The sequence below is a fragment of the Uloborus diversus genome, chromosome 2, assembly GCF_026930045.1.
Source record: "Uloborus diversus isolate 005 chromosome 2, Udiv.v.3.1, whole genome shotgun sequence".
NCBI lineage: Eukaryota > Metazoa > Arthropoda > Arachnida > Araneae > Uloboridae > Uloborus > Uloborus diversus.
Window position 1 is genome coordinate 93,544,117 of NC_072732.1, and position 19,391 is coordinate 93,563,507.

At 34.4% G+C, this 19,391-nt stretch overlaps 1 protein-coding gene across 2 annotated transcripts in view; it reads left to right on the forward strand.

The window, feature by feature from the left end:
• LOC129217353 (juvenile hormone acid O-methyltransferase-like) overlaps window positions 1-18,772 on the forward strand; it is a 28,027-nt gene extending 9,255 nt beyond the window's left edge. For both annotated transcript variants that reach the window (XM_054851638.1, XM_054851639.1), the window contains exons 4-5: window positions 16,942-17,089; window positions 18,216-18,772. In XM_054851638.1, coding sequence (XP_054707613.1) covers window positions 16,942-17,089; window positions 18,216-18,403 — 336 coding nt within the window. In that variant the 3' untranslated portion in view covers window positions 18,404-18,772. The remainder of the gene's footprint in view (window positions 1-16,941; window positions 17,090-18,215) is intronic.
• The last annotated feature ends 619 nt before the right edge of the window (window positions 18,773-19,391 follow it).

The window sequence follows — 19,391 nt, forward strand, 5'->3', positions numbered from 1 at the left end:
TTTGACATCTAAAATATTCATACACGGGGCATTCTTTGCTGCCAGAAAAGACAAATGCGGTACTAAATTGGCAGTTATCGCTTATACTTTTATTTCTAAGTCATGCTCTATTCAAGACGAATATTGGAGAAATGTGAATGTTTCGGTGCCAAACAAACTAATGGCGTCAAACAGATAGAACGTATGGCGTCAAAATAACATGTCTGAGGTCAGCTCGTATTTTTCAGAGTCTTACGAATCTGATTAGTGCAAGTTTTACTCGCGTAAGACTAGTCAAATTCGTTTGAAAACTCGGTTTTTTTTTTTTTTTAACTTTATTTAAAAGTAGTTTTTTGAAATCGCTACAAACTACCTTTTTTTTGTATCGAACTACTCGCTACTCTACTTTTTTCAAAATGTAATGCGCTACACTACAAATTACTAAAAAATGTAGCTACTACAGTAGCGTCGCTACTTGTAGCGCGCTACTTCTAACCACTGCCCTTACATGCATTTAAACTACCTTATTAGGATTGACAATATGTGTTAAAACCAAGAGTTTTGCGAGGGGGTTTTGAACCCAAAACCTGCCCCCTGATTGCGCCACTGAACTTCACAAAACATCTACAAGAACATGGCTCAGAATTCAGCTGTGTTGCAAGATGGATGGTGTTGTACCGATGTTTCTGACTCTTAAGACTTCAAAGTAATTCTATATAACAAACATTCAACCATAACTAACATAATGTTGAAAATAAAGGGGGGAGGGGCAGTAGCGTAACTTCAAATTTTCTCCCCCCCCCCCACACTAAAAATCGTATTAATATACATTTTTATTAACATTTTTGAGTTTTTCAGCCCCACAATTTTTTTAAACAATATGTATTGTTACATTATTGCTTTAGGACGGTAACTTACTACAAAATATGTATTGTTTCAAACAATATGCGATTGTAAGCCTTTTTTTTTTTTTTTGCAACGCAATGGGAAGGGGTCAGTGATTCTCTTACTGCAATTTTTCGGTATTGAAGTTCGAAAAACGCAGTTTCAAAAGATCTTCGAAGATGTTAAACACCGGGTTTGGGGGGGGGGGGGGGGTGATATCCCTAGAAATTTTGCGAAATTGAACTTCTAAAAATGTAACAGGTCACTTTTGATGACGCTAGATGAATGAATGAGATTTGGAACTCTGAACCGGAGTTTTTTTAATTTCCAAAATACCGATTTTAAACCATCTTCAGTGACGTTAGGAGGATGTAAGGTTCGGAGGCCCTACCCGTAAATTATTCGAATTTAAAAAAACTAACACATGTGATTGTGAGCAACCGTTGGGGAAAGAGTCAGAGACTCTTCCAAAAATCTCTCGATATTAAAGTTCCAAAAACATAATGTTAGACAATCTTCGTTAATATTAAGGAAAGAGGGGAGGGGAGGGTGCATCCTAGGAAGGGACTCTTACTCATGTCTCATACGATTGGATGGCGCGTACACGTGACTTCGTGGCGCGGGGACTTCTACTCATGTCTCATTTGATTGGATATTGAAACCACATGACTTGGTGACGCAATTCCCGCCGTTGTTCTGAATGATATTTTCGCGCTTTCGTTCTGAACGTTAAATATTGTTCTTCATAGGTGTTGCTCTGCTCGAAATGAACATGGAATTTACCTGTTCTATTTGTGGTGTTGGATTTTATGAGAAGAGATATTTAAAAAGCCATTTAACTCGGATGCAAGGCTCAAGAAACCGAATTTCAAAAAAAAAAAAAAAAAATGAATGAATAAAGGAACTTATACTCAAATTTTAAAAGTTGAAAATATTTTGTTATGTTTTAGAAAAAAAGTTGAGAAAAAATATAGAAACTCAACATGTATGAACAAATCAAATCTTACTTAATAGAAATAACTTACTAGAAATAATAAATAATAAATTTTTAAGATTTAATCTGATGAATTCAAAATATAGGTAGAAATATTAAAGCAGTAAAAATCTAACAATACTCCATCCTATAAAAAAAAAATTGCAGGGGGGAGAGGACAATCCAGTGGGCTGCTAGGAGCCCTGCTGCTTTTTTGAGGGGGGGGGGCAATACTTATAGAACCTGCCTGTTTAACAGGTGTCTTTTGGGGAGAGGGGTGGGCATCCTTGTGTATAGTAACAACCGGTGGACAAGAGCAGGCATTTGGGGATAAATTCCCTTGGCTATAGAAGGGTGGTTTTTGCATGGACTGACCAATCTAGAATAGTTAATAACGGAGCAGGAGGCAGATGTTGTTCTCATTGGAACCGAGAGTGCCAACAAACTAACCAGGTTGTTGATATGTTGCATGTAGTTCTGTCCTAGCTCTGCCATAAGAGCGGTAACTTACTGCTTCGTAATTAGTTGAATCGAACTACTGCTGAAAACTCATGCTGATGAGCTAAATCTATTTTTGCTACCAGTTTGTTGGTCCTTGCAGCTTTAATGTGTTGGCGACTGTCTCCAGCTTGGTTATTCACTTTTCCAGACTGATGAGCCCATTACAAGGACAAAGCGACAGTCTCCGGATCTTATAGCAGAGCTGTAGATAAGTTGCATGTTTCTTACAAATGTAGTTTGCTCAGATATAATACTGCTGTATAATTCTCAGATATGAATTTTTTTTTAGTAAAACAACACAACAACTCAAATAAGTGTTCCTTTTTATTTGTATTGATAAACCAAGTTCATCTCAAGCAAACTGCTAGAGCATTGTAACTATGAGTGGATGAAGAAAATGTCACTCATGTTGATAAAAGAATTCCTTAATGCAACTACAATGAAATTTAATTATGCTGAGTTAATTCACGACTTAAAAGCTTTTTTAAACATATTTATCAAAACTCGCTCCATGATGGATATATTAAAAAAATAAATGTATAGTATATTTTCAATTACGAGTTCATCAGAAGATGGAAAATAAAGTAGAGTGATTTGGTCAAAATAGTAATATTGCAATAGTAATATTGACAAATTCACACATAAATAGGCCTTGAGCCTATAGCTAGTTATTTCTTTTATATGCGAGTGATTTCTTTTACATGAGTGACATTCATCTATACACATATGTACACACACTCTCTTAATTTTACTAACCTAAAATCCATAGGATTTTATTTTATATGATGGAGTACATACTTAAGGGTAGCCGAGTTTTTCTATAAATGTTAGAGATGGAATCAGTTTAAATTTAAAGGTTCAATTTTCAAAACCAAAAGTTCTGTACTAAATGCTATACCTTCCTGTAGCTGTATCACCAAGTGTGAATACAGAGGAGTGTCATGTTTCCTCCCCCCTTCCCCACAAGTGACCAAACAGTCAAAAGCTACAAAATAGAACCAAAAAAGTCAAAAAATTCTCCCCTGACCACCTTTTCAAGAATCCAACAATTTGTTGATTCTAAGCTGTATCGTGGATTTTTTATAAGCACACTGTATACAGTATAAGTACCCAGAATTCTATTTTATTTATAAACTACAAGTCTTTTTTCAATCGCGTACATTATAAAAATTCATGTAACATATCAATTGCACCGAATATTCAGGAAAAGTTCAGACCGAATATTCAGCTAGATATTGAATATTTGTTTAAAAAATATTTGAATTTTACACAAATGTAAAACAGAAAACATTAATCTGTTTACGGCAAATGTATATGCATTTCCATTTTTAGCATCGGAAAATTATCAACATTAAATTTAAAATAAACCGTTTAGAAGCAACACTAATTATTACTGTAAGTGGCTAATTTGGTTTATATCTGAAATTCTGGCATAAGTGGATACTAACTTTCTTTCCTGTTCCTGATGTATGATTTGATGACTGATAATCATGGCAACATATTATGTTTTAAATAAATAATCTTAATACATTTACCTTACATACAAATAATATAAACCTAAGTTGCTTAAGATATCATAAAAAATTACAATATTTTTCATGTGATTTCCTGGGACATTAATCGCTTCAGTAACTGATAAATAATTGTATCATCATTAAAATAGAGGAATAAAATTGAAACATTGTAAAATATTTTTATTTTTCACTTTTAGTCTACACTAGTCGACCCGTGCGGAACTCCGCACTGTGCTTCGAATCGTTTCATAAGGTATTTCGCCCTTTAAGAATTTCAAAGGAAGAACATTATGAAGAAGAACTGAAAAAAAAAGTAAGCGCAGAAGAGAAGGCATGCAATTTAAAGACATCAGTAACAAAATCTCGTTACATACAACGTTGTGATAATATGATCATCGCTCACCTTTTGGTCGTACATATTTTCAATTCAAACATAAATATCATTAAAAGTGTGGCTGAGTAGTAACTCGTGAAAAAGCAATAATTGTGCATGTAAAAAAACAGGTTGTGGCAAATACAGTCCTGCCCATGTGAGCATCTGACGGGAAAAAAAGAAACATTAAAGAGATATTTATTAGCACGGATTCGAATTGGCGCGCCATTCTAATTAACAGCCCGACACCCCCACAAACCTAGCAATTGCGCCTTCCCCTTCGAAAGCTATTCATTGAAGGAATGTGTAGTAAAAAACAGCAAAAAAGCTTTTTGCCAAAAAAAAAAAATAATAATAATAATAAAATCATGCTTCTATGTTTTGTCATTAACCAGCATGATAAGATTTAAAATTATTCGCAAAGCAAGAAATTTGATCAAAGAATGACAAAAATCTCACGTAGCAATTGAAACGAATATTCTAGAGAAGTAATAAATTAGATTGAAAATAAGTGTTTTTATCTTTGAATATTGAACTATTTCACATAGAAGGTTGCTTTAACCGTTACGGCTTAAATGCCCGCACATGTTTTTCTTTTAATTGAACACTTAAAATTCAAAACCAAAACCAGTTGAACTGAGTCCGTTTTTTAAGTGTAATTTTTCGAACGTAGACAAAATATTTTTTTTTTCAGCAGAAAGCAGAGGAGAAGAAGATGATTTCTTGCTAATAAAGTTGATAATAATTTTAATGCTTTATATCGGTTTACTATGTGAAACTCGTAGTTTTAATTTGGCGTAGTATTTTTTCATTTGTACAAAATGTCGAACACTGCTATTAGAAACATCTACATTTCAGCATACAATGAAAATGTTTTTCTGCACAAAAAGGATTTCCTTTAGGTAAATCTAATACTTTTTTATGCTTGCATTATGCTGAGTGGTCTGGATGTAGTCAAAGCTTAAAAAAAAGGAAGAACACCCTTCGATTAACAGTCAACTTATCCGAATGATAACTGTAGCCTGCATAAAGGAGTCGAAACACCAAGTAGCATTCCTACTGCATTTATTTTATTACGTTTGTATGTTATGAGTACATGTAATGCGTAATCCTAATATAAATTTGATATATCGGACAGCCCAAACTTGCCCGAAGTTCAGATAGTTTATAGCCGAACGCTCTACCGAAAAAAACTTATCAATTTAACCGAACAACTAAGTCCAGTGCTTTTAAGCTTTATTAAAATATAAACACACACACACACACACACACAGGCTTTTTTTTTTGCCGAAAGAGACGTAAAAAATGGAAAACTGCATTAGAACTTTGCTTTTAAAAAATGTATAAGAACTACAGGCTGCATCGAGGTTTTGAAACAGCAAGGGGCGTTTTCAAAAACTTGATTTTTCGACCGTAAGTCTATTTTTCTTCATTAGCCAGCCTGATAAGTTTTAAAATGAGAAGGGAATAATATATAAGATAAGATATTGAAGAAACATTTTTTTATTCTTGAAATTTTTTACAATTTGTTACCGCAGGCTGATTGAACCGTTATGACTTAGATGGCAGCACGTGTTCATCAGTTAACAGCACGGTTAAAATACAAAATAAATTGAACTATGCTCTTTTTTAAGTGTAACTTTTCGAATGTAATAAAAATGTGATAAAGGAATTGTTTTTTTTTTTTTGCAAAAAGAAGAAATAATATATATTTTACCCTTCAAATTGAGGTAGTAATTTTTTTATTTGTACAAAAAGTCAAAAACTCATTAGAAGAATATATATTTCAATATACGATTTATTATTTTTTTTTCTGAACAAAAAACAATTCTATTGTAGTCTGAAATCTTAAACCTGTTACTTATATTTTCGCTTACATTATGCTTTAATTTTCTTACCAGAGCCAAAGCTTAAAAAGAAAGAAAAAACGTACAATTCAGAAGTAATTTAGCACAAAGTCACTTCAAGTTTTTATATCAGCAAGGAGCGTTTCCTTCTCATTTATTCTATTCCTTCATAGTTGTTATTCACCTAATTAAGTGTTCATGTAATGCGCGATATTTCTCTAATTTTTTGTTGTAGATTGTCCGGACGTGGGCCCGAACACGCATTCTCCTGGTTACGAAGAGAACGCTCTGCCGATCAAGCTATTCAGCTCTGTCGTTCGTAGCGCAAATTAAAGTTTTAAGTTTAACCGAAAACTTCATTCTGGTTCTTTAAAACAGGTTTTTCGGCTGAAAAAAACAATTTTTAGACCGTGGGTCTATTTTTCGTCAGTAGCCAGCACCATAAGCTTTAAAATAAGGCGTAAATCAAAGAAATCGATCAAGAATTGAGGAAAATCTGGCGTAGAAACCAAAAACAGGCTACAGAAATAATATATAAGGATGATCATTGAATTTCTATTACAGTAACAAATTTAAATTTGTTGTTTTTATACAATAATGTTCCATATGATGTAACACACAATCGGTGGTTTTCTTTCATATTACTATGTTATATTTAAACGAGGAAAATAGTTAGCTATAAATGTGTCATAAGATTAAAGAAATATTAAAAAGCAACAAGATTAAAATTTAACATCTGAGTGTTTTCTCAAACTTTAAAATTACTTTAAATGTGATAAAATTAGTAACTAACAATTTGAACTGCGGTAGTACCTGTATATTGCAACTTTCATTCAATGTTTTAAATAGTATGCCAGAAGTAGTTTACAAATTACGGAACATTTAAATTTGTTTACCATTCGGTTTGCCGAATATTAAAGTATTCGGCCGAATCGAGTATTCGATTTGTCTGCCGAATAGCAGTATGCCGCATATCACCAGCCGCATTTCATTTTCGGAGACATCTATCTTCCATATTGTTGAGCTGCTTCATGCGACAACAAACAACAGCTAGCGTCACGAAGTCACGTGTTCTCGCCATCCAATCAAATGACACATGCGTAAAAGTCCATTCCTAGGATGCAGGCGCTACGAGGCTCTGTCCAGAAGTTTTTCGAAATTCAAGTTCCAAAAACGCAATTTTAGGCGAACTTTAATGATAATACGAAAAGAAAACATTTTGGGGACATTCTTTGTAAATTTTTCGCAATTGAAGTGTAAAAAATGTGAATAAAGCATCTTTAAATTGTTTTTTTGGAACTTTAATATCGAAAATTTCCGAGCCATATCGTCATACCCTATCTTTAGCGAAAGTGTTCAACAAATGCCTTTTTATGTTGTGCAAGGAAAAGGGGGTCAAAGATGAGACATTCGGAAATTTTTTGATATTTTAGTTTCCATAGCGCAATTTTAGATGCTTTTCAGTAATTTTAAAGGAATGGGGGTTCAGGGTCTCTCCCCCCGAAATTTCCTGAAATGGAACTTTTGAAAACACAATTGTAGAACACCTTTGATGACTTGACGAGAAGGAATGAGGACCTGGTGTTCTCCCGACATTTCTTCTAAATCAAAGTTTTAAAACCGCAAATTTAAGGCGATGTTCGATGATATTGTGTTGACGAAGGGACTCTCCTCCGTAAATTCTTCTAAATTTATGTCCTGCAAAAGCAATCGTAAGCCATATTTAAAAATGATAAGAAGAGACATTTTTGGAGACTCTACGCCAGAAATTTTATGAAATTATTTCAAAAACGCAGTTTTAAACGTTCTTGGATCATAATATGTGGGAAACATTTGGGGAATCTTCCCGAAAAATTTGCGAAATTAAACTAAAACTAAAAACGCATTTGTTAGACTACTTTCGTTGTTAATGAGCCCCGGAATTTTTTCGAAATCGAAGTTCCAAAAAAGCAATTTTAAGCGGTCTTTGGATATATTAGGGAGAAGGAGATTTGCGGACTTTCTCGCAGAATGTTTACGAAATTGAAGTTTCAAAACCCTATTCTAGGCTGTCTTTGTGGAAATAAAAGAAACTTGTTTAGTTTTATTATCCCTTGATTCCCACCTTCTTGACTACATCCTTATCTTCTTTTATTTATTTTGAAAAAAAGAAAAATTGCAAGAAATCTTCTCCCTATGTCAGTTATGTAGTAGATCAGAGTGGACACTCCTACCCCGATTTTAGACACAATAATTGTGCAGTTGTTAATGTAATCTTTTGTTTTTACCTCATGAAATGTAATGAATATTGCATCCGCTTCGAAATGACAGGTCTGTTTCCCCCAGATTTCTTAAATAGAAAACAATATGTTTTTCATGATGAAATTTTCGATATCGACACTTTGACCCTAATATTTTAATGTGTTTGAAATACACGCGTCTGTAACACCTGTAAAAATATGCTTAACGTTCTAGACTGAACTGGTACTTTCAGTTAGTTACCGCCCTATAGCCAGGGCGAAGGCAGAACGCAGAAATACATGAAATACACCGCCAGCTCAGTCAATTCCAGCCGAGGACTGCAGTTTTGTGCTTATTAGCACTCATCAGCCCGGCATAGGTAGTGACTGAGCTATGGAGTTGGAAAACCTCTTAAAGAAGCCAAGAGTGCCAAACAAGCTGGTAGCTAATATAGAGTTAGCACTGACCAGACGAGTGACCGAAGCACTCGTCTGGTCAGTCTGGTTGTCCTTGGCCCCCTATAGGGCGCTGAATACCATGCCCTGCCTTCAATCTTTGAGTTGAACCGAACCATTGCTTCGGTCACTCTTCTGGTCACTGCTAATTCTGTATTAGCTACCAGTTTGTTTGGCACTCTTGGCTTTCTTAAGAGGTTTTCCACCTCCAGCTCAGTCACTTTCTATGCCGGGCTGATAGTGCTAATAAGCACGAAACTGCAGTCCTCGGCTAGAGTTGACTGAGCTGGCGGTAGTATTTCATGAATTGGTATTGTCCATTTTCTTCGAGAAGGCACTTGACTCCTCCATCGTCACGTGGTATCCGATGATTCTATTTCGCTGTTTTCAACAGAAATTATATTCGGATCATAGCATTTTGTTGTAAAAGCAGCAGTTCTTGAAATGTAAGAATAACTAAAATGACAACAGACAATGAAGCAAGTGATGTAAAAGTCTAAGACTTTTTTGCACATTAAAATGCACGCCCAAGTTAAGGATGTCTTGTTTTGTCTCCTTTAGAAGCACGTGGATTGCTCACCGATCACCCCCGCGTAAAATGGAACTCTACGTTCGAGGAGGCGTGGCGAAGTGCCTTCTCCTGAAAAACGGACAATACGTGGGGTATTTTTTCCACTTTGTTTGGTGTTACCCCAATAGCAATGGAATTTACTAATTATAAAAGGAAGAAAATTGTAATAAAAGATGAAAAACAAAAACAATCAATTTTCATAGCCTTGATTTATTTTATGTTTTATATTATCATTTTATCAATTTCTTTATATTTGTTTTCTTACTTATTTATTCGCAGACTTTTTTTTTATTGCAAATTTACTTTTCTATACTAGTTTGTTTATTCCTTTAAATGTAACTTTTGTAGTATTCATTACTTTTACAAAATATAATAGAACATAGTCTCATATCTTCTTAAGTTAGCATGTGCATACATCTACCGTTGATATCACGTTTTATGTTTAGAAAATTTTCAACAAACAAATGAGCAAAATAATTTTAAAAAACTACTTACGATTTTACAGAGAGTTGTTCTGGGACGATTTTTTGAAAAAGAAAAAACCTACAGCACAGTTAATGTACGAATATCGTTTCAAACTCTTTTAAAATTATCAGTTATTTTGCTTACACGCACGATACAGAATTTAGAATATCTTGAATGATATTCTAAATGAGAATAGGTACTTACCGGTCACTTTTGATGCATTCAAGGTTCCTAACAAAGGAAAGAATTTTTGCGTGTTGTCCATTCATCTAAAATGCGGTAAATATAATTTATCTTGGGGTGGGAGCCGAAATCAGTTGCTTAAGAGCCATTGTCTGTAAGAATCAGGCAGTTTAAAGCATTTGTGATTATTGACATTTTTAATTTTTTTTATTTTCACATATGTTGTTCCTTATCATGAATGTAATGTAAATCCGAAATTTGAGCTTTGTCTGACTCACCGTTTTTGAGAAAAATTTTTTTTTTGTTTAGGGGGCGTGGCACATTTTTGCTGGTTTTTCACATTTGCAGATTTTAATGTGCTTGTTGCTTGAAGCCTCCTTATAATGACATGGATTTTTTGATTCCATATTACCATATGGTCTTGTTAGATACTGTTACAGCTGTTAAATCGGTGACAATACGAGGGCGACGCCCACAATTCTGTTTAAAAATGACCGAAAATAATTTTTTTTCTATATTCAAGGCCAATTTTCTCAAAGCGCCTTCATGATGACATCAACATTTTTAGATCATTTTCTAGCCACATTTACATACATCAAAAATATGTATCAAAATCGGTGTCACTATAAGGGCGCCAGAAGATATTGGAACTTTTATTCGATAAATTTAACAAAAACACAAATATTTAGAATCTAATTACAACTGTCGCCCTCATAGCAGATATCTGATACTACATTAGGTTGATAACCAACATGTTTGTCTAACATTTGCACAAAATAAATCGGTGTCACTCCTATTATTTTTGGAAATATAATCGTTCCAAGTTAGTACGTTATGGCGTTTTTTTTATATTTATTTATTTAATATTTTCACACCCAGATTTTTTTTTGAACATATTTATTTTTAATTTAATACAAAGAAGTGTACCTTATAACATAAACAGCTTTGGGCAGCAAGAGAGTCTTTTTCTTGAATAGAAAATGCCCGTTTTGATATAGGTACCAGGTGGATCTATTGTGCATAACATGTCTAGACTATTATACCAATACTCGTCTTGTTTTTCCGGCCAAACAAATTTATTCCAATTGTTCTTGACATGCATTTGACCTAAACTTGCAAGTGGTCAACTTCTACTATTTTTCTGGGATACCATGTTTCCCATGCTTTAGTGCTACAAAATTAGCAGTTTTCAATAAGAGATGACCTTCTTTCTGAAATTGGGTGATTTGATTCTTAATGTTATCTTCGTTTTGGTTTACGTTATCCTCAAATTCAGTTTCAGATTCTGAATGTTCTCTTTCTTTAATATTTTCATTTGATGTATTGAGAATGCATTCGTTTTTTTGTTCCTTCCATCGAAAAAAAAGAGATAGGATTTGGTTCATAGTACAATACTCTGAAGCAACGAACAGTTTTTCCCCCGTTACGAACTGCATTTCTCATTAAGTGTGCAACTTGACAGGGATGTTGTTTTTTCCCAGCATTTTCACCAATCGTAAATTGTTCTTATAAATACTAATTCTGCTTTGAAGTGAACTTGAACTGAGCTCGTAAAGATATGGCCCATCCAGTTTCATTTAATTGAACTTGTGGCAATGCAGGGGTATTTATTAGTTGAAAATTTGAAGCATTTATATAAGATGTTTGTAAGAGCTTCTCTCTATACATCTTTCGTATAAAATCCATTTGCAAGTTGAGGTCAAATGTATGTCAAGAACAATTGGAATAAATAGATTTGTCTGGCCGAAAAAACAAGATGAGTATTGGTATGATAATCTAGACATATTATGCACAATATATCCGCCTGTACCTATATTAAAACGGGCATTTTCTATTCAAGAAAAAGACGCTCTTACTGCCCAAAGCTGTTTATATTAAAAGATGCACTTTTTTTGTAATAAATTCAAAATAAATATGTTCAAAAAAACTATCCGGGGGTGAAAAGATTAAATAAATAAGTATAAAAAAAACGCCATAACGTACTAACTTCGAACGATTGTATTTCCAAAAATAATAGGAGTGACACCGATTTTTTTTTGTGCAAATGTTAGACAAACATGTTGGTTATCAACCTAATTTAGTATCAGATCTCTGCTATGAGGGCGACAGTTATAGTTAGATTTTAAATATTTGTGTTTTTGTGAAATTTATCGAATAAAAGTTCCAATATCTTCTGGCGCCCTTATAGTGAACACCGATTTTGATACAGATTTTTGATGTAAGTGTGACTAGAAAATGATCTAAAAATGTTGGTGTCATCATGAAGGCGCTTTGAGAAAATTGGCCTTGAATATAGAAAAAAATTCATTTTCGGTCATTTTTAAACGGAGTTTGTGGGCGTCGCCCTCGTAGTGTCACCGATTTGACAGCAGTAACAGTATCTAACAAGACCATATAGTAATACGGAATTAGAAAATCCATGTCATTATAAGGGCGCTTCAAGCAACAAGCACGTAACCGAGTAGGTTTAGTTTTAAAGACTTGCGCGTTTTGTTAAATTAGTGTTTAACTCGGGATTTGGTGAGTTGTCAGTTACGCTAGGTAGTAGTTTATAGGAGGCCCCGATTTCAAACGGTTGTTATTAAAAATTAAGAGATTGTATATGATTACTTAGGTTTTAAAATAATTCATCGTATAGTAATTAAAATCGGTGTTTATTTTATAATTGGGTGATTAGTTGATTTTTGTACTGGAATTGTAAAATAAATTTGAGTTATACGTTTGAGTAGGAAATCGTATGTAAGTATGACCAATTATTTTTTACGTTTTAGTTCCTCTTTTTTTTTTGAAGTCGGTTCTTTTTTTATTTGAAAATAATCTATTTTTTTGCTTTTTAGTGGTGTAAATATAAAATAAGTACGTAGGGCAGAGTATGTGGTACACTCCATCCTCCTTAGCAGGCAGCTCCGTGAAAATCAAACATCCCGATGCGAGAGAATTAAATATTGTTCAAGACAAGATTCCTCTGTTGAAAAAAAATGCAACATTCAAGCCAAAACCACGTGACCTGTGATGTGCGCGAAGCTGACAAAAGCTGGTCTACGTAACCACAACGTATGAAATTTAAAGTTTATTAGATTTCTCCGGGACAGCTCATCAGATCTAGACAAAATTAACATGGGACCATCTGGAAAGTATACCCTTCCAAACAAAATAAGAATTTTTCAAATCGGTTTAGTGTTCTTGGAGTAATACGAAAACATACATAAAAAGTCGCAAGACGAAATCATAACCTCCTATTTTGAAGTCTGTTAAAAAGGAAAAGACGAAAGAGGCGGTGCCGCATCCCAGGGGAGCTTTTCGGAGAAAAAACTCGCCGTCCGACTTACTTTAGAACAAGAAAAGAAGAAGAAAAAATTTTCCTATTATTTTCGAAGGGAATAAAATGTCAGGACCGGTCCTGGTAAAAGTATTCTGCTGTGACGTTTGGTGCATTGTGACACCACAAAAAAATAACACAGAAAACTCTCTTCGCTCGTCGATCCCTTTACCTTAACTTCTGGTAATTTACTGCCCATTCTGAGTCCAGGGATATAAGTTGCTCAAGCATTCGAAATATTTGAAAGATAATAACTTACGGCTAAACGTTAATGAGTCAAAACTTCGCCGGACAATACTTTGCGGCCAAAACTTCGCATGGACAAAACTTCGCGCGGTCAAAACTTCGCGAGGACAAAACTTCACTTAGACAAAACTTCGCGTGGACAAAGCTTTGCGTCGACAAAACTTCGCTCAGTCAAAATTTCGTGCGTACAAAACTTTGCACAAACAAAACTATATACGTGCATTACTTTTCGCATCCAAATAAAACTTCTTAAAAATAAATTATTTTAGTTTTAATTGAAAAAAATCTTTAAATTACATTTACAGTCGACGCTCGTTATAACGATCACACATTTTAAAAATCATTCCATTATAATGACCAGTGGTAAAAGTCCCAACTATTTTCCTATTTACTCTATGTATTTGAAAAAGTTTTGAAAAACTAGCTTTGAAATAGGACTAGGAATAAAGGATGAAAAGAATTAAAATGAAATGCAAAATTTTCAATCATCAAAAATTTTTCAGTTAGTTAGCTATAGAACATTAAATTGTTACATTGAGTAAGGGTGGATAAGAATAGAAGTTCTCTAAAGGATTGCTTCTTGGAATTTCTTGGTTACTACGGGAGAGGGGTGTTGGAACGGTCCAATCCTAGGTCATTAGAGTGAACAAAATCTACAGCTCATTCGAATAGCTAAAGTATTGGTTTCAGTGTTGCATTGGATCTGCATTTGATCAACATCGCAGTAAAAATGTCGAAAAAGCGAGTTGATCTCACGCTCGAGAAACGTATTGATGTTATACATTTAATGAAGGTGATGAAAACGCGGGGTTGACGGATGCTGTACGACCAAGACCGTCAGCTCAACAAACTCTAACAGAGATAGATAATCTTATGTTGCACTCAGATTGCACTAATGATGAGGACATTAATAACTTATTTTTACAGCTAAAAGCTAAGTTAGAATCTAAAGTTGTTTCAGACGAAACTAAAAGCCTGAAGCAGGCAAATTTCTTTACATATTTTAACGCTACTAAATAGTGTTTAACTGTAAAAATCATGTAAAAATTATATTTTACATTAAAAATTTCAAAAAAAAAAAAAAAAGAAGTTTCTTGGTTTAAACGTTCTTATTCTATTGCTTTTTATTACCCTGCAGGAAGAATATGAATAATTTCCATAGGTGCTATATTACCTTTGCATGTTAAAAAATGACCTAATGACCTCTAAGAGCGACCAACCTCCATTAACGATCACTTTTTTCAGGAACGGAGAGTGGTCGCTCCTGAGAGGTTTCACTGTATTATAAAACCAGTTCCTCGTTTTCGAAAAAGTGATAAATTAATCTTTATTTAAACTTCAAATCTGTATCAATTTATTACTTCAATAACTTGCTATACTTAAATTCATTTAAGATTAACACAATTAACTCGCAATCAAGTAATTTATTATAAACAATTAAGTTCTTTATATAGAGTGTGTCTAATACGTTCCTGGAAATCAGGAAACGATAATACCCCCCTCCCCCACACACAAAAAAGATACATTTTTACTTTTTAGCTAAGTTTATATGATATGTTTATTGAAGTTCATTGTTATGAATGCGCGAAGTTCTACACACGCGAAGTTCTGGATAGGCGAAGTCACGAAGTTATGAATCAGCGAAGTTGACCGCGCGAAGTTTTGTCCACGCGAAATTTTGACCGCGAGAAGTTTTGTCCACGCGAAGTTTTGACACATTGAACTTTGTTCTTTGGAGCGGCTTTCGCAAACTATCCCTTCCTTATGAGTTTTTTACCTCAACATAATTGAAATAGGAAAGGAATGTAAAAGCAAGCTTTTACTACTGCTATATTTCGGAGCCCTTGATATACTTCAAAAAAAAAAAAAAAAAAAAAAAAGGGGGGGGGGAGGAGAGAAAGAAAACTTGTGAAATCCAGTCAAAATATTTAAAACAAGCTTTGATAAAGTTTGTTCATTTTTACATTTAAGTATTCGTTTTTTTTTTCTTTAAATTTCCAAAAAATATTATTCCAAAACTCAGACGCTTTCATAATAGATAACATGACGACTTGAACATTAGCATATAGCGCAAAGCTCCGCATGCAAGTTTTTAAACCCTCCCCGAAATTATTTTCTGGTTACGGCCCGGCAAGATATCATTTCATTTGTATTTTAATGTACTTCTGTTTTACACGATCAATTTTTATCGACAATCAACTCTATCAGGGCCGCCAAGAATCAGAATTAAGGAGGGCCCCCGAAGGTAGCCACAACTTTTTTTTTTTGCTTCAAAAACTAATTTTCAGCTCCTTGCTTTAAAAACTTAGAATAGCCCTGTTCTCCTTATCGGCTCTACGCTGGCAGCTAAATAATTTGTTAACTGACATTAATCCAACTTATAGCAGCGTTCATTTTTTAAATGAAATTTTAGCAATAACTATTAATTGTTGAAATTCACTAAGTTTGAGTCGGGCCCGTGTCATTTTAAAGTTTTCCGGGTGGTGGGGGAGGGTATGGATTTAATGCGATTTATTGGAGAAAAACATCAAAATACAAGCAAAAATGCATAACAGCATATTATCCTAATTCCTTGATTGCCCAGATGACGGGTCTGGTTTGGGCCCCTTTCACTCGTTAAGCGGGCCCTATTTTAAAATTGACAAACTTCTGCAAGCATAAATATCTCTGATAGTTGTGAGAATTTTCTTAACATGTGACGTGCAGGAGGCTGGGGCATAATGCTGACAGAGTCCCAATCCAGATCTTACCCAAAAACGTCTCTTGGCTTTCCTTTTCCGGACACAGGTGCAGTTAGAATTCATATTTTTCCTTCTCTCCGGGCAGGTGACCTGGAGAGGGGGGGGGGGGTTCATTATGATACTTTTTCCCCCGGGCTAAGGTTTGGTTTTCGTGTATGGAAGTTGGGGCGGGTCAAGTTTTGGTTTTTGTGCATGGAGGTTGATGGCCTCTCTATACGCAGGGTGTTATTACCGAATAAGCCAACTGATGGACCGTGGCTAAGGTCTCCTACTATTTGAGGCCCCCCAAATGGCTAAAACTGCATAAGCAAATGGTAAAAATTGTGATGTTTGACAACAAGGACGCCCCAAAAAAAAGTGTTCCGCCTGAGGCCCCCGATACTACTTACATTGGAAAGAAGTGCAAAGTTTTGGTACTCAAGAAACAAATAAGTTTCTCAAACTAAGTGTGATTTACGAAAAAATGTAATAAAATTGAATGAAAATGGAGCTCAAAAGTTTGCAGGCCCCTTCTGATTCCGGGCCGCGGGGTCGTGCGGCACGTGTTTACGCCACTGGAGGGGGGGGGGGGCGTCCACTTTCACACCACTCTGTACTTTAGAGACTTCACGTTATGTCAGTTTTCATGTGGTACGATGATGTTATACATTAATTTTTTTTTTATGCTAGGGTGTTGAACAACATATTCCCGAGTCACATTTTACCAAATATGATGCTTCACATTACAAGAAAATGCTTGAAAACATAGGATTCAAAGTAAAAGTTTGCGAAGACGAAATGAGAATCCATACTTATCCAAACGAAGAAGATTGTAAAGGTAAATAAATAAGTGTATTCTACATTTATATGCTGTGAAGTCTAAAACAACACCGCAAGCTGCGAATCAGCCGTAAGGTTGATTCGTAGCTATTTTATGCTGTTTAAAAAATCCTGCTTCTTTTTCATTCACTCGTTTAATTGTTACTGTTGCAGTGTATAGTTCACAAACACGATGAAGAGATGGGGTGCAATTGCGGCAACGTGTTTTTAGGTCGTTCGAAACCTTTTCTTTTCTTACTCTCCCCCCCCTTCTTTTTGTGTCTTCCTATTACCATATTTTTATTAAGTTGGTCTTTGTGTACATCAGTTCGGGTGGAATCTTTTAAGTAAATTTTCACCCATTTCCTGTAATCAGATTCTTTTGAAATTAGGTATGTAACCTCAGACCCGATGACAATGCAAAATTCTATAATCAAATAGATTAATTAACTATTAATTATTAGGTTATGTCAATTTTAATCAACATTTTTGCATAAATCGTCTGATATCAGAACGAAAAAATGCTCGCACAAATAATTAAATATTTATAGAAACCTCTGTTTTTTCAGAAACAGATAAAATTTGTTCCTATGTTCCAAGGTAATTAGGACATGAATTATAATTGTTTCCAACTAATTTAATGCTAAAATGTAGGTGAGCCTTCCATTGAAAATTCCTTTTTGAACAATGGTTTTATTAAAATGTATCTCAAAATTTTAAAGTAATATAAATATGGCAATTAATATATGCCGTAGACTAATGTATAGAGCTTAAGCATCTACATGAAGCTTAGAGAAATTAATTTATACTTTTTAGTTCCTTTTAAAAACATGATATATTAAAACGTTTTTATATCATTAATTATTTGTAAATACGATGTCCATATCCACTACACTTAAAATGACTTCTCCAGCAAATGTCATAAACGCATTTTGCAAAACTTATTTTGGTGTGCGGCAAATATAATGTGAATGTGCTTACGCAAAGAATACAGCTCAAGAAATTCCATTGTATTGGCCTGAAAATTAAATTCAATGAAATTTGTACATAATCTTTGAATGAAAATGTATGTTTTACCCTATGCATACAGCTAATTATTTGCTAACAATTTATGCCAAAAGATTCTTTTCTTGGTTCTTTAACAGTTGCTGCAATGTCAAGATGTGCTCTAACACAGCACATTCCAGAATCAATGAGAGCAGAATTCAAGGAAGACTTATTTCGAGGATTTATGAAATACAACAGCCGAAATAGTGAAGGAAAGCCAGTATTGCGCTACACTACTCTGACTCTTCTGATTGAAAAACCAGAAGAAAAGGAGTCTTCATTCTGAAGTCGAGTATCTTTTCATGCAGGAGTTCTCAGCAACCGGGGAACACTCCTTCCTTGGGGTGCATAGAAGAATTTCAAAGGGAGCCTGAATGTATTCGAGAAATTAAGTTAAAATGTATAACTATAATTTACTCAATTTTTAGGTCATGTGTAATTCTTTTCCGACATTACCGCCGTTTTTGAAGTTTTTACTTCAGCTTTTATCTGCATATACTTGTGGATCTGTATGTGCAGCATGAGCAGGGATAAAGTCAAAATATCAAGCAAGGATGGACATTAAGTGACCTTTTTCATAAGTTACAACTTAACATTCAGAAATCTATCAACACTAAATCATGGTAATCCTCCTATTGATAATGGGCAAGTGACTGGTGTAACATGACAACCTCACTTAGATCCTAGATAGCTTCAAATCAATTTGTATTAAGGCGTTCTAATGAGAATATGTTCAAAATAATGCTATGTGTAGCAACACTAAATTTTGTTTCCGAAATAATCTTGTATTTTAATTTAATAACCAGTTTCAGGTTTCAACTATCGCAACTGGCTTCAGTTTCAAATTTTGATTGTACTCTTGTATTGATCCCATATTTTGGTCTGATGGGGGGGGGGGGGGGGGGGCAAGCTCATATCAGTGTCTAAAGGGGAACACAGAGTCTGAAAGAAATTGAACTGCTTGTTAAATTCACGTTCCACACAAGTAATATCAATATTTGTTGCTGCTGCTACAAAACACTTGAGTGTCTAAACTTGATGCTCTTTTGATATTCAATAAGAAACTTTGTATACTATTTGTAGAATTTTGCAATAAGTTATTTTTACATCTTTTACAAAAGAGGAAGTATTGTATTCTCGAAAAAAGTTTTCACTCAAAAATCGACCTTGATTTCCATTTTGCTCACCCCCGAATGAATGTTGAGTTTTTTTTTCAACTCGACCTCCCACAGATAAGTGACTAAGAACGTATAGACAGGCGAAATATCCGTTTC